The sequence below is a fragment of the Monodelphis domestica genome, chromosome 3 (genome assembly GCF_027887165.1).
Source record: "Monodelphis domestica isolate mMonDom1 chromosome 3, mMonDom1.pri, whole genome shotgun sequence".
NCBI classification, from domain to species: Eukaryota; Metazoa; Chordata; class Mammalia; order Didelphimorphia; family Didelphidae; genus Monodelphis; species Monodelphis domestica.
Genome location: NC_077229.1, coordinates 76,521,479 through 76,534,380, shown reverse-complemented (window position 1 = coordinate 76,534,380; position 12,902 = coordinate 76,521,479). Strand labels below are relative to the sequence as shown.

The 12,902-nt window shown below is 42.5% G+C and overlaps 1 protein-coding gene across 2 annotated transcripts in view; it reads left to right on the top strand.

The window, feature by feature from the left end:
- Positions 1 to 6,772, top strand: part of MOB3A (MOB kinase activator 3A) — a 46,211-nt gene extending 39,439 nt beyond the window's left edge. For both annotated transcript variants that reach the window (XM_007489312.3, XM_001363998.3), the window contains exon 4: positions 4,307 to 6,772. In XM_007489312.3, coding sequence (XP_007489374.1) covers positions 4,307 to 4,336 — 30 coding nt within the window. In that variant the 3' untranslated portion in view covers positions 4,337 to 6,772. The remainder of the gene's footprint in view (positions 1 to 4,306) is intronic.
- Positions 6,773 to 12,902: the final 6,130 nt, after the last annotated feature.

Sequence of the window (12,902 nt, the reverse complement as noted above, 5' to 3'; positions counted from 1 at the left end):
TCTTCGAAGTTTGAGTTCAGATCTAATATGGAGATTGTCCTCATCCTCAGAACATTTATTTGTTAAAAAAGCAAAAACTTATGCCCAAGGGGCAGCTAAGTGACTCAGTGGATTGAGAACCAGACCTAGAGATGGAAGGTCCTGGGTTCAGATGTGACCTCAGACACTTCCTTAACCTTGTGACTCCAGACAAGTCACTTAGCCCCAGTTGCCTAGCCCTTACTGTTCTTCTATCTTAGAACCAATACTCAGTATATATTCTAAAATGGAAGGAAAGGGTTAAAAAAAACTTATGTCCATTCAATTGAACATCTTCAATTCAGCAAATTTTAAATACCGACTATTTATAGAGCATTGTATTAGATTTTGGAATACAATGATAAAAAGGCAGTTCTTTTCTTCAAGATGCTTCTACTCTTTTGGGTAAAGTAGAAGGAAGATCAGGCAGATATATAAATAAATATAATTCAAGTTAATGATTAAATATATAAAAGATATTATAGGTTAGAGGCAGGAAGGCCAGTAAGGTCCTGAACTAGTTACTGATAGTGTGACAAATAGGAAGGGGAGGGGATAGAGTTAATAATACTGTAATAGATTTCACATTAATATCCAGGTGTTTGTGAAAGGTAAGAAAAAAGTCAAAGATAATCCTGGGATTTCAAGTCCGATGTCTAGGAGAATGGTGGTATCATCAACAAAAATAAGAAAATTAGGAAAGGGAACTGGTTTTAGAGGGAAAGAAAATGATAAATTTTAAACTTCTTGACTATAAGGTGGTAGATGTTTGTTTGGATATGTCTACTATGCAGTTGGAAGTATGTACCTGAAGCTTAGGGGAAAATTGGGAGGTAGATATATGCATGTGATTGAAGTTTAACAAGGAATGAGAGCACTAGGAGAGTATAATGTGAGAAGTCTGAGGGATTGTCCAAAGGGCACATGGAAAGGATTCATAGAGGAAAACATAGAGTGAAACACAGGAATGATCAGAGAAATAATGAGGAAAAGCAGAAGTAGTGTCAGAGGAAAAAATACAGAGAAAGGAGGAGGGGTAGTCAATTAATGAATCAATCATTTAAATGTCTACACTGTGCTAGGAATTGTGCATGGTTCAGGCGATACATATTATAAGTGTCAAACATTACAGATTTCAAGAGGATGAGAACTAACATGAGGCTAGTGGGTTTGGCAATTGGGAGACCCTGGTGGCTTTGCAGAGAGCAGCCTAAAATGTTAAGGAGAGTGAGAGTTCTATTGCAAGAAGATGAGAAGTCAGTAAGCTGTGAGGCAGTGAAAGCAGAAAGGGTGAAGGACTCTTCCTGTGCAGAAAGAGAGGAAAGACACTACTACTCTGCTCGATAAGGTAGAAGGGAGATGAGGCAGATTATATAAATCAATATAATTCAGGTTAAGTATGAGAGAGGAGGAAGCAGGGTCAATCAAGAACAATCCTAAGAGGACCTGTGCACCTTTATTCCTGAGCCCTGCAAAGAATAGCTGAAACCAACAGACCCTGCTGACTTCTTTTGACTTATCTAATGTCTCCTAAGTATACTGTTTTTAGTTCTTACCAAAGAAGGCCACGATGCTTTACTGTGGCAGGGAATGTACTTCAAAGCCTTCAGGGCTTCCAAAGCTCTGCCTGGTCAGCACAAACTCTGAGAGACCCTAATTAGCATTTAATTTAGCAGGTAAAACAACAAAGTGAGAAAACCAATAGTCATAGAACTAAATAAAAATGCAGCTCAGTCAAATTTCAATCCAAATTTTCTTAATGCAAAAGTCACAGAATAGAAGGAGAAATAGGGCAACAATCCTACTCAAAAAGAGCCAAAAATAACATCTCAGAGCCTGGCACCAAAGCTCCAACCAGCTCCTCCCACAGTGAAAAAACAAAGCTCTCACCTATTCTAACCTCCCTTGGATGGGACTTTGAAGCTCAGCTATGACCTGGACACATACAGGAAAGTGAGGCAGGCTCCTTTCCTTTTCTCTCAGCAGCTCCTCTGGAGAATAAAAAAGACCAAACTTGGAGGATGCCAACATAATGTAGTACAAAGACAAGGAGAATAGAATCAGAGCACCCTGGGGCATGGACCTCCACTCCCTCATCTGTGTCAAGTGATTTCTTTGGGCCCTTCCAGCTTCAAGTCCTGTGATTGTCCCCATAATTCAGGGAGTCCTCTTCTGCAATTATTCTCAAACTTTATTCTTTTGTGCCACTCTCAAAGACATCAGTAACTTCCTATGTCCCACACTACACCTTGTGCCACCTTCATCCTAAACTTCTCAGGAAGAGCCCCTATCTTAGACTGAAGACACAAAGCAAGATTTGAAGAGGAAAGCCATTTGGTAAAACCATCCCTATACCCTCAGATTTTCCTGAGGAGCCCCTTCCTCCTAGAAACTCTGCTCTGCTCTGTTATCTGCTTCCTGAATGCATGGTGCCCTCTAGTTCCCAGAAGGTTTATATTATCATAAACTCTGAATTGGGAGGGGACCTCAGAATTTGCTTCTTCTGGCCAGTACCTAAACAGGAATCCCTTCTGCAATGTTTCTGACAAGTGGCCATTCAGCTTTTGCTTAAAGACTTCCAGAAAGGGGGAACCATTACCCTCTGAGCCCAGTAATTACATTTTGGACAATGCTAATTGTTAGGAAGTTCCCTTTACATTCAGCCAAAGTCCTCCCACTAGGGCTTAACCAACGAGGTCATCTTTGTGCCACCTGATAGCTTTTCATATATTTAAGAACAGTTATCCTGTTACCCCTAAGATTTTTCTTCTCCATACTGAATATCACCAATTATGTCCATCAGGTCTCTATGGCTTGGGGGTCTGGTCACCTTAAGGACCTGCCTATCACCCTTCTCTGGATGCATTCTAGCTTGTCAATATTTAGCTTAAAATGTGGTGCCTTTTTTTTTTAGATGGTGGTGGTATGTAGTTAGTTGCTTCCTATTGCCTTTGAGTAGTGGCAGTGTCCAGCAATACCTCATTATTTACTGTCAGAAATCATTTCTGAAATTCAACCAGTATTAAGTGCTTGCTATGTGCAAGGCTTCATCCTAGGTACTTGGAATATTTAAATGAAGAATAAATGTCCCTGCTTTTCCCTAAGAGATAGAAGATGTGTATGATGAGAGAAGATATCACTTCTATCTGGAATGGACAGAAGGGTCAAAAACGTCCTAAAGGAAGGGAAGATGGAGGTTCTGTTATTGGAAGAGAACAGAAATGAAAAAAGTGGGAGAGAGCAGTAAGATGCATTCTGCTTTGGTATGAAGGGTGGATTAGGAAGGGAAGAGAATAGAGGCAGAGAGAACAGTTATGAGACTTACTTAATCTAATAGAGGACAATGGAATCTCCTACCACAAGTGTGGTAGTATTAGTGGAAATGAGAGAAAGCTCTGAAGAAATTAAGTAGGGCTACAGAAAACTGAGAATGGGTCCTCATTCATTCATTAGGCATTTTTAATGTGCCTGCTGTGAACAAGGCGCACTATACATGGAACTGTGAGAGACAGAAAGAAAAGTGTGGGTGGCTACCATCCTGAAGGAACTCGCTGCATTCTACTAGGGGAGATAAGACATGGGCATCAATTGCTTTTATGCAAAATTGCATGTCACGAGTCCATTGGGCAAGGTATCAGGGTCACTATTTGGTCCTTTGGACAGCCTTTAGGACACAGTTCCTATTAAACAGAGTAGGATCATAGAAAATCAGTGAAAGGGATCGCTGACTCATCTAATCCAACTTATTCATTCTACAGTGACACAACTGAGGTGCTCCTTAGATCATTCAGGTAGTAAAAGACAGAGTAAGGACTGAGACTCCAGATGGAACATTCTCTGTCATGCTCTGTGTCATATAAAATAACCTGTTCAAAGTTACTAGCCATGTGTTGAGCCAATAATTAAATAGACTTAGGCTTAGATAGCCCGTATGTCTTAGGTAGAAGAGAGCTCCCATCAAGATTTCCTATTTCCTTCTTGGTCTTTGTATCCAAATGAAAGCAATGGAAGGGAAAATGATCTAGTTAAGGATGGAAAGTGCAAATTGGTTACCAGTTTCCTCTCCTTTCCTAAGCAACTGTCTTCTAAGCTAACAATACCAGAATACTCATAAAGTGCTTTTAGTGCCTCTGTGAAATGCTGGAACAGTTTAGTGGCTGGTTGTGCCTTTTGTTTTTCAGGAGACTAAAAATAAATTCACAGTTGTCACCTACAATAGACTTCTTATAATTTTTTTGATTCCCATAATTCATTCTGGTGTTTGGGCTGGGGGGCTTGTTTTTGACAGAAGGAAATGACCTCCCGGATGTGCCACTGAAAATGGGGCCACCCCTCAGGACTGCTGAAATCCACCTTTCTGCACCCATGGAAATGCCATCTAGAAACCAGAGACTCTGATACACACATTAAAATTATATATTTTTTTAAACAAGAACATCCCCAGTCAAAATTCTTGTACCTTTTCTTGAGTACTGTGACATTACAGTAATCATTTTTAAGATGCTATAGTTGAAGATTATTTTTGTTGTGTTTTTAAAATTGATTTCTAGAGGGGCAGCCTGCAAGAGTGGAAAGAGCACTAAACTAGTTGTCAGATGTGATCTCTAGTCATGTCTCTGCCACCAACAAGCTGTGTGACCTTGGGCAAGTCATTTAATCTCTCTAGACCTCAGTTTTTTCAACTGTAAAATGAAAGGGGCTAGTTTAGATGGCCTTTAAGGTCTTTTCCTTCTCTAAGATTCTATAATTTTGTGATTCTAACTTTCCTTCTAGCCTTTAAAAATCTCTGATTCTCAGTGAATGGAAAAACCCACTATGTCCTTAAACCACTTATTTTTGCCAGGAGGCAGAAGAGTATTGTCAGCAAAAGCACCTGACACTTCATCATTTCATCTGAGCATCGCTGAAATCCTCTTCTCGAAGCCTCCATGGGCTGCCAGCATCTCAGCCTGTACTTGCCTTGGAACTGTGTTAATTGCCTTCTCCTGGATGTATTATGCACTGATCACCCAGACATGTGAGGGGAAAGATGGTTATTTTCTCTCGAGAACAAGATGGAGGACGTTCTGCAGAATAGCTGAGAGTCAGAAGGAGCAGATCGAGAGAGTTTGTTGAGTCATAGAAATTAATAAGAGCCCCTTAACCTCACAAGTAGCTACCAGTTTTTAGTTTTATTTTTTAGTATAAGGTACGACTAGCACACAAATTGCACTCTCCCTCAACTTTATTTTAACCCCAATTCTCCCCCAGGTAGCCTCCCTGGCTAGTCAACATGTGCTTCTGATTGAAACCTAACTCCTTACTCCTTCTCCATCAGGGTTTTCCCAAATCATTTTGGCCACAGAGCACTTTTGGCTAAAAAAAAGTTTTGATTGAATATTTAAATGGCTGGCCAGGAAACCTCTAATATAAAGGAAGTTGGAAATTTGGGGAAGTAAAATAGAAAACATTAAATCTATTTTTGTGATAGAAATTTGCTACTCATAATTATCATTTTAATAATGCACCATTTTATATTTAATATTTTAGAGATGATATTCCTAGCATCAGTTCTCTCATGGAATCCTTATTCATTTGTTGTGGAATCCCTGGGTTCCACAGAACCGTTTGGGAAACACAGACCTTGAACAAATAATAAACCCCAGCACAAAAACCATGTATTTCTTCTAAATTGGAGATTGAGTTCTCATAGAGTCCCATTTACCTCACTTAGAGGAACAAGGAACAATCCCTTATAATTGCTGAACCCTGAAGGATTTCACTTTTCTATTACCAAAAAAGCTGAGCTAAATCTTCTCTTATATACATCTTAGTTGAGGATTTGAGTTTTGCTTTTGACATGTTTTGCTTCCCTTTTAGCTGTTTTGAGTTCAGCTTTCTCGTGATATGGAAGAATCATTTGTCAGAGACTGATCTTTTGTTGATAAGAATTATTCTTTGAAATATAGGTCACCAAGGCCAATGGACCAAAATCCATATTGTCCTATTGCCTTCATAGGACAGTGTGAACTGCAAGTAAGAGTTATGTAGACTCTGCCCAAGTGATTGAAAGAAGCCACAAATCCTTTTTTCCGGTACTCTGGAGCTAATCCTTCACCTGAAGATTTCTCCCACCCTCAGATCATTCCTGAAATCATTACTATTGAGTTTTTAAAGACTTTTTGATCGTGTCTCTTTTGATGAGCCTGACTTGATTCTGAATTCCTGAATACCATGTTTGAATTTGGTTTTGCCAACAAATCATTCACCATTAGTAGTTGGCTGCATTAACTGTAAACCTTCTCTGCTGAGATAACAAGCTTGTTGAAATTGGCTGAGATCCATCCACTGCCCTATGTGTAAGAGCACCCATCTTCAACATTCCCAGGGCAAAGAACCAGAACTTGAGCCCCTTTTCACCCATATCAAGCATTTTCTAAATTAAAAAGGTCATATCAAGTGAATGTTTTTAAAAGTGTTTTGGTGTTTCTAGTGACCAAGCTCCCATAGCCGTCTCTTTTAGGTGTTTAGCAGAAGGCAGGAGCAGAGCAGCATCTGGTGGCAGCTTAAAGTGAGCTCGACACATTCCCTTCCACTGCTTGCTAAGTCAGAGATAGAAACTGGAGGAGTCCAAGTCCCTGTGTAATTCTGCCTTTGCTGGAATCTGTCATTTAGAGAATAATACAGTTGTTTGAAACATTCCTCTCCAGTCCACCACATACCACTATTATTCTTGGAAATGAACATAAAAATAAATTATGCTGTATTTGTCTAAGTAGTATTGGCTGTTACTTAATATACTCTCTCACATAAAAAAGTATCTGGGATTTGCATGAAGGATGTGTTGTACATTTTAGGAGGGCCTAGAGTTGCAGGCAGTATTGGAAGCTCTGCATCTCCTTTCGTGGCTAATTTTTTCCTGGAGTTGGCCTCAGTAATTCCTAAATAAGAGTATTAGTATCACTTGCTTTTTTTAGACCACTGAATAAGTCTAAGCAGGTTGAGGTAGTGGAAATAACAATAGCTGGCATTTAGATAGTACTTCAAAGTGTGCAAAGTATTTTGCGTGCCTTGGCTCATTTAAACCTCCCAACAACCCACGAGTTTTTATTTTATCAGTGAAGAAACAAACTCAGGGAGATTTAGTGATTTTCATATGGGCTTCTAGCCCACATGTGTTACCGGTGAGACTTAAGCTCAGGTCTTCTTGACTCCAGGCCTAGCACTTTCTCCATTGAGCCACCGGCCTGTCTAACATTTGACACAGTTCCACGTTATTCTTGTGGGTATTGATAATGATAGCTTTTGCATTTATATAGCACTGTAAGGTTTGCAAAGCACTTTCCCTACTTGGTATTTCATTTGAACCTCATAACAGTCCTGTGAGGGAGGTGCTCTCATAGCTATTACCGGAGTGAGGCAAGATTGGAATTCAGGGCTTCCTGATTCCAGGTCTAGCATTGCACCACCTACCAGCTGCCTAGAAAAAAATGCAAAGGATGGAATGCTATGGGCCAGATAATAGAAAAGGAATGGTTAGAGGAATTGCCAAAGTAATGAGACCTAGTGCATAGCTGTTAATGGTTCCATATCAACTTAGAATGCCATCATCTCTAATAGAACGTTCCAGGTATTCATCAGTGATTTGGATGAAGACATAAGTGGTGAGCTTGGCAAAAAGGGGCAGATGACCATGGCTGAGGGACAGATCCAACTTAATGTACTGAGTGATAGATTAGATTTAAAAACAACAGGCTAAAACCGCGGTGTCAGACCCAAACTGAAACAGATCCGTGTGGGCAATATATTCTTTTAGGAAACCTCAAATTAACATTAGTCATATTCTTATTTTGTTAAATATTTCCCAACTACACTTTAATTTGGTTTAGGCTACACATAGGAGTTTCATGGATCCTGCCACAGATCTGACTGGCTAGAATGTTGGACTGGCTGTAATAAGACAAAATTGAGTAAGTACAAATGCAGCCTTGGATTAAAAAACACCAAAAAACTCCTCAGCATAAGGAAAGGGGAGCATGTGACTCTATGACTGGATAAGTCCCTGAAAAAAGACTGGAAACTTTGGCGGAGTATAAGCTCAATGTGTGTCAGTAGTATAACCTGGCAGCCCAAAAAGCCAATGCAACCTACCAGAGGTTTCTAGAACTAAGAGGTGACATGCAGACGCGCTTATGAGGAGTCCTAGGGGTGACACATCCAAAGGATGACTACCAGAGCAGTGAAGAGACCTGAATTTATTCCACCAGGCATGCTCAGCCTGAAGGGAAGACACATTGAAAGGAGACATGGTAGTTATCCTCAAGCAATTTGAAGGTCTGACTGAGGAGGAGACATCAGACTTGTTCTGCAGGGTTCTAGAACTAGTGGTAATGAGTGGAAGTTGTGAGAAGCCAATTTAGGATTGAGGTAAGGAAAAAGTTCTAAAAAATGAACTATCTCATGTAAAACCCAGTGGAATTACTCATTGGCTACAGGAGGAGGGTGTGAGGAGGGGAGGAAAAGAACATGGAACCATGGGAAAATATTCTAAATTAATTAAATAAACTTTAATAAAGGGAAAAAATATGAGCTATCTCAGGGTGGAATGGATTGCCTCACTGGAAGGATACACAAAAAGACTAAATGGCATCTTGTTGGGCATGATATAGGGAGGATTTTTGTTCAGGTATGGATTGGATGAAATGGTCTTGTTACAGTAGAATTTATAACAAAAAAGGGTAAGTCAAGGCAGGCTTCTCTGAGCAAAGGTATGTTTTATTGATGGGGTTGCTACCCACCAATGAAACATCTCTTGGCCCTTCAAATGGCCAAAAGACCCTAAACTGGGGATGCAATACACTTTTATAAGGATAGAACAAAGAACAGAACAAAAATTACATCGTGAATTTAGGAAATTATGATTGGTTCCATTAATGAAGGTGGGCATAGGCACACCAGGGACTAGACTGGCCCCTCTCGGTTTCTAAGGAGCGTCCTTGTGAATTTATGGGCTCCAGCTGCACCTCAAGGTCATAGATATGGGGCACGAGTACCAGATCAGAGGTGCCCTGACATGAGATAAAGCCATTTGGAATTTACAAGGATGTCTGCCAGCACCGGGAGGGGGAAGACAAGGGAGGGAAGGAGAGAAGTTCAATCATATAACTTGGGCAAACTTGTGTAGAAATGTGTTCTAACATGTAATGAGTCCATTTAAAAAACTCAACATAACTGGGAAATATTTAATAAATAAAAATACAATAAAACAATAAAACAATTACAAGGATGGGAGCTTAGTAGGGCCTCAGGCTGGCACACAGATATCACGCTGCTTCTCAGAGACTAGTTCTGTGAGGAAACAAACCGCCCTTGGCAGGCCTGATTTATAGCTGTTGCTGAGATAACAGAAGTTTCTCTTTAATTGGCGGTGTTCATGGGAAAGCAATCGCTTCTCCATTCAGCCACAGAGAGGGAGACTGAGCTGCTTAGCTTAGAGACAAAGAATGGGCTCTGTTCAGTGAAGTGCAGCGTATGGTTACAGAGTCAAATCAGACGGGGAATAAAGCAGAAATGTGAAATGCTACAATACCGACTTCCCTCCGTTCTATAGGCCAGCCACATCCGCGCCCCAAGTTTTGAGACAAAGGGCTGTGGCTTAAGCAGCTCCCGGGACAAAATCTTATAAGAAAATGATACAGGATCCGTTGTCATTTCCTCCGTCTCCTAAACCCCTTTCCAATCCCGAGATTCTGTGGTCCAGGAGCCCCCTCGGCCCCCTATCATGTGGTGGTTTATGTTTCTGCAAACATTTTCTTTGCTACTGGCACAATGTTGAGTGGCCCCTAGAGGGTGCCCTGTGTCTGCGCTGAGTGTAGACTTCACGATGTTTGTAGTGTGCAGAATTCTTAAAGATGCTTCATTTTCCTTCCCCCAAACTCACAGGGATCAGAAACTCCCCAAAAAGCCACCTTAGCCTTGAAGGCTAATTATTTGAGGCTGCCTGGACGCATCATTTAGACTAGGCTGAGTATGGCTGAGGCCAGGAGTCTCAAAGGTTTTCGGAAAATCTTCCATTGCTTTGGGCTCCTTCCCTGGGCCCATTCTGGAACCCAAAGTGTTGGGTCCTCCGCCTGGCCCGTCCTCCCTCTCCCCTTGTTCTCCGGAATCCCAAGTCTTGCAACGTTCTCCCTAATGATGTCACTTTTGTCCGGGCTTCAAGAGCTCACTGGTTGCCTTCCAGATTTTGGTTTTAGATGTAACATTTAGGAACCCCAAGGTCAGTGGAGCACAAGTGCCAGCAGGTTCCACCACACTGGAAGAGCTTTGAGTAGAGTGCTGACTCCAGGCTCTGGCTATGAGTCAGCCTAGCCCAGGGTGGAAATGCTCCGGGATGGCTGCTGCTGCTGCTGCTTTTCTAACCACAGCAGCTTTAGAAAAAGACAGGGCAGGAATGGATTGTGGTCTGCACGATTTGAGAAATCCTTCAGACAGAGGCGCAGCCCTATCGAGGGATTTGTATCATTGAAGCCGGAGATACCCTGAGGAAGACAAGCCAGGAAGGGCAGGGGGCTGGAAACCACCTCATTCAGGGAACAGAAGCAGAAATAGCCCTAGAGTCCAAACCCTGCCTTTGACACACAGGAGACCTTGAGCAAGTCACTTAACCCTGGACCCCAGTGTCCTCGTCTTGTAATGGAAGGGAGTCTTTGGACTCGATGGCCTTCGGGGTCCTTCCAGCTCGAGATGGAAGCTTTGGCAGGGCCTCATCTTTCTCCAGATGTTCTCTAAGGTGCCTTCTGGCAAGTATCAGTTGTGGCCAATTCTTCATGACCCCATTTGCAGTTTTCTTGGAGAAGATATTGGGGTAGTTTGCCATTTTGTTCTCCAGCTCATTTTGCAGATGAGAAAACTGAGGCTAACAGGATCAAGTGATTTGGCCAGATTTAAACTCGGGAAGATGAGTCTAACTGGCATAGAAGGCTTGGATAGGGCTCAAATTAGGCTTTGGAGTAAAGGCAGGTATTCCCCGTAGTGGAATGCTCAGAGCAATGGGGATGGGAGAGCATGCATGACTTGGGCTGACCTACTGCACTGCCTGGTGTAGACAACCTCTTCCTTACTGGTAGCACAGCAAATAGAGCTCTGGGCCTGAAGTCAGGAAATCTGGCCTCAGACACTTAGGAACCACGTGACTTTGGGCAAGTCAAAGAACCTGTTTCCCTCAGTTTCCTCACCTGTAAAATGGGGATAATAATCATGCTCGCCTCACCGAGTTGTTTTGAGGATCAAATGAGATATTTGTAGAAAATAATTAGCCTGTTTCTGGCACATGGTAGGTACTATATAAATGCTTTTTCCCTTCCCCTTCCCCCCTGCCTTATAGAATCTATAGTAGCCTTTAAAACTCAGCTCAAATGCCACTGACTTAATTTTCCATATTAATATTGTTTCTCAATAGCGTGTGAGCTCCCTGACGGGTAGGGGCTGGCCTAGCACACAGAAGCCATGAATCAGTATTTGGTGGATGACCCATCACAAGGCATTTGGGCATAGATGAGGCTCCCCCCAGGCCGAGAGCACCCTGTCCCCTCCACACGTGGGCCCTTTGGGAGGATGGCTGCTACCACACATGCTGCCTCCACCAAGTTGCCTTCTGGGAGTGGCAGAGCGAAAGGACAAGAAACTCCCTTGCTGGCAGGACAGGACTCGGCTCCCCTCCTGGAAGGGATTCTTGAGACTCTAAAGATCTTCACTAGAGCCACACTGTCCTCTCCTCATTCACCTAAGATTAGGAAAGAATAAACTGAGGGGAGGCAAACTAGCGAGTACCGTCTATGTCATTTAAGGGTTTACCAATCGCCTAGCATCATGCTAAGCAACAGGAACTAGGCCCTGCCTCCTAGGAGCTTGTGTTCTGATGAGAGGAGGCAACACCCCAGAGAGGATCGGGACACCTCTTTGGGAGCTTGCTCTGAAAGTCTGGAAAGCAGAGTCAGGAGGAGAATGAAGGGTGGCCAACCTGGGCCCCTCTCCAAACGGGAGCCCCAGGAGGCCTGTCACGGGGATGGACTGGATGGATGTGCTCCGATGATGCCGAAGCGTGGTGGCAAACTCAGCAAGAAGAGAGGCAAGGAATATGGCCATGCTTTCCGAGCTTGTGACAGCTGGGGTGGGAGGATGGATCAGGCAGCCTGCTACTGTTCCTCCCACCTGGAGGCCCACACAAGTTCTTGCTTTGCCAGTGTCGGGGAAGGAAGAGAGAACCTTTTTCTTTGCACACTCGGTTTTGGCGGAGCAGCCAGTTAAAAGCCCTTTCCATTCAGTTGGCAGAAGGCAGCCCAAAGATTCCAGAGCCTTTAAAGGAGCTCTCAAGAGGGGAGAAAAAAGGCCCCTCATCATGCGTTTCTCATCAAGTCTCCATTGGATTGGTGACAGGCAGAGGCTGTATACTGGTTTTAAAGTCTGGGCCCTAATTGTTTAGTCTCTCAACATTAGTACTTTGGGTCAATCTGGGTCATAGCAGTCTGGTTGACCTTGTGTGAAAGGGAGACTGAAATGGGGATTAAAGGTAGAGAGAACCTCACTGGGAAGCTCGAGCCGAGGAGCAGAATTACAAAAAGGACTCTCTTCCTAGGAACCTTCCCTAGGAAGAATCCCATAGAGGCAAAGCCACTTCCTCCATGATTCTGTTCATGCAAGCTCCCCTCTACTGGGCAAGTTATTTCTTTCCTCTGGGCTTCGGTTACTTAAGCTAGAAAATGAACAATAAGTTCCATTCGTGTCTAAATCCCACGATTCTCTGATTATAGAAATGAAAGAATTAGCAACTAATACTTCTATAATGTTTTAAGGTTTGGTAAATGCTTTACATATGTTTTCGTCTTTAATCATCATGACAATTCTAT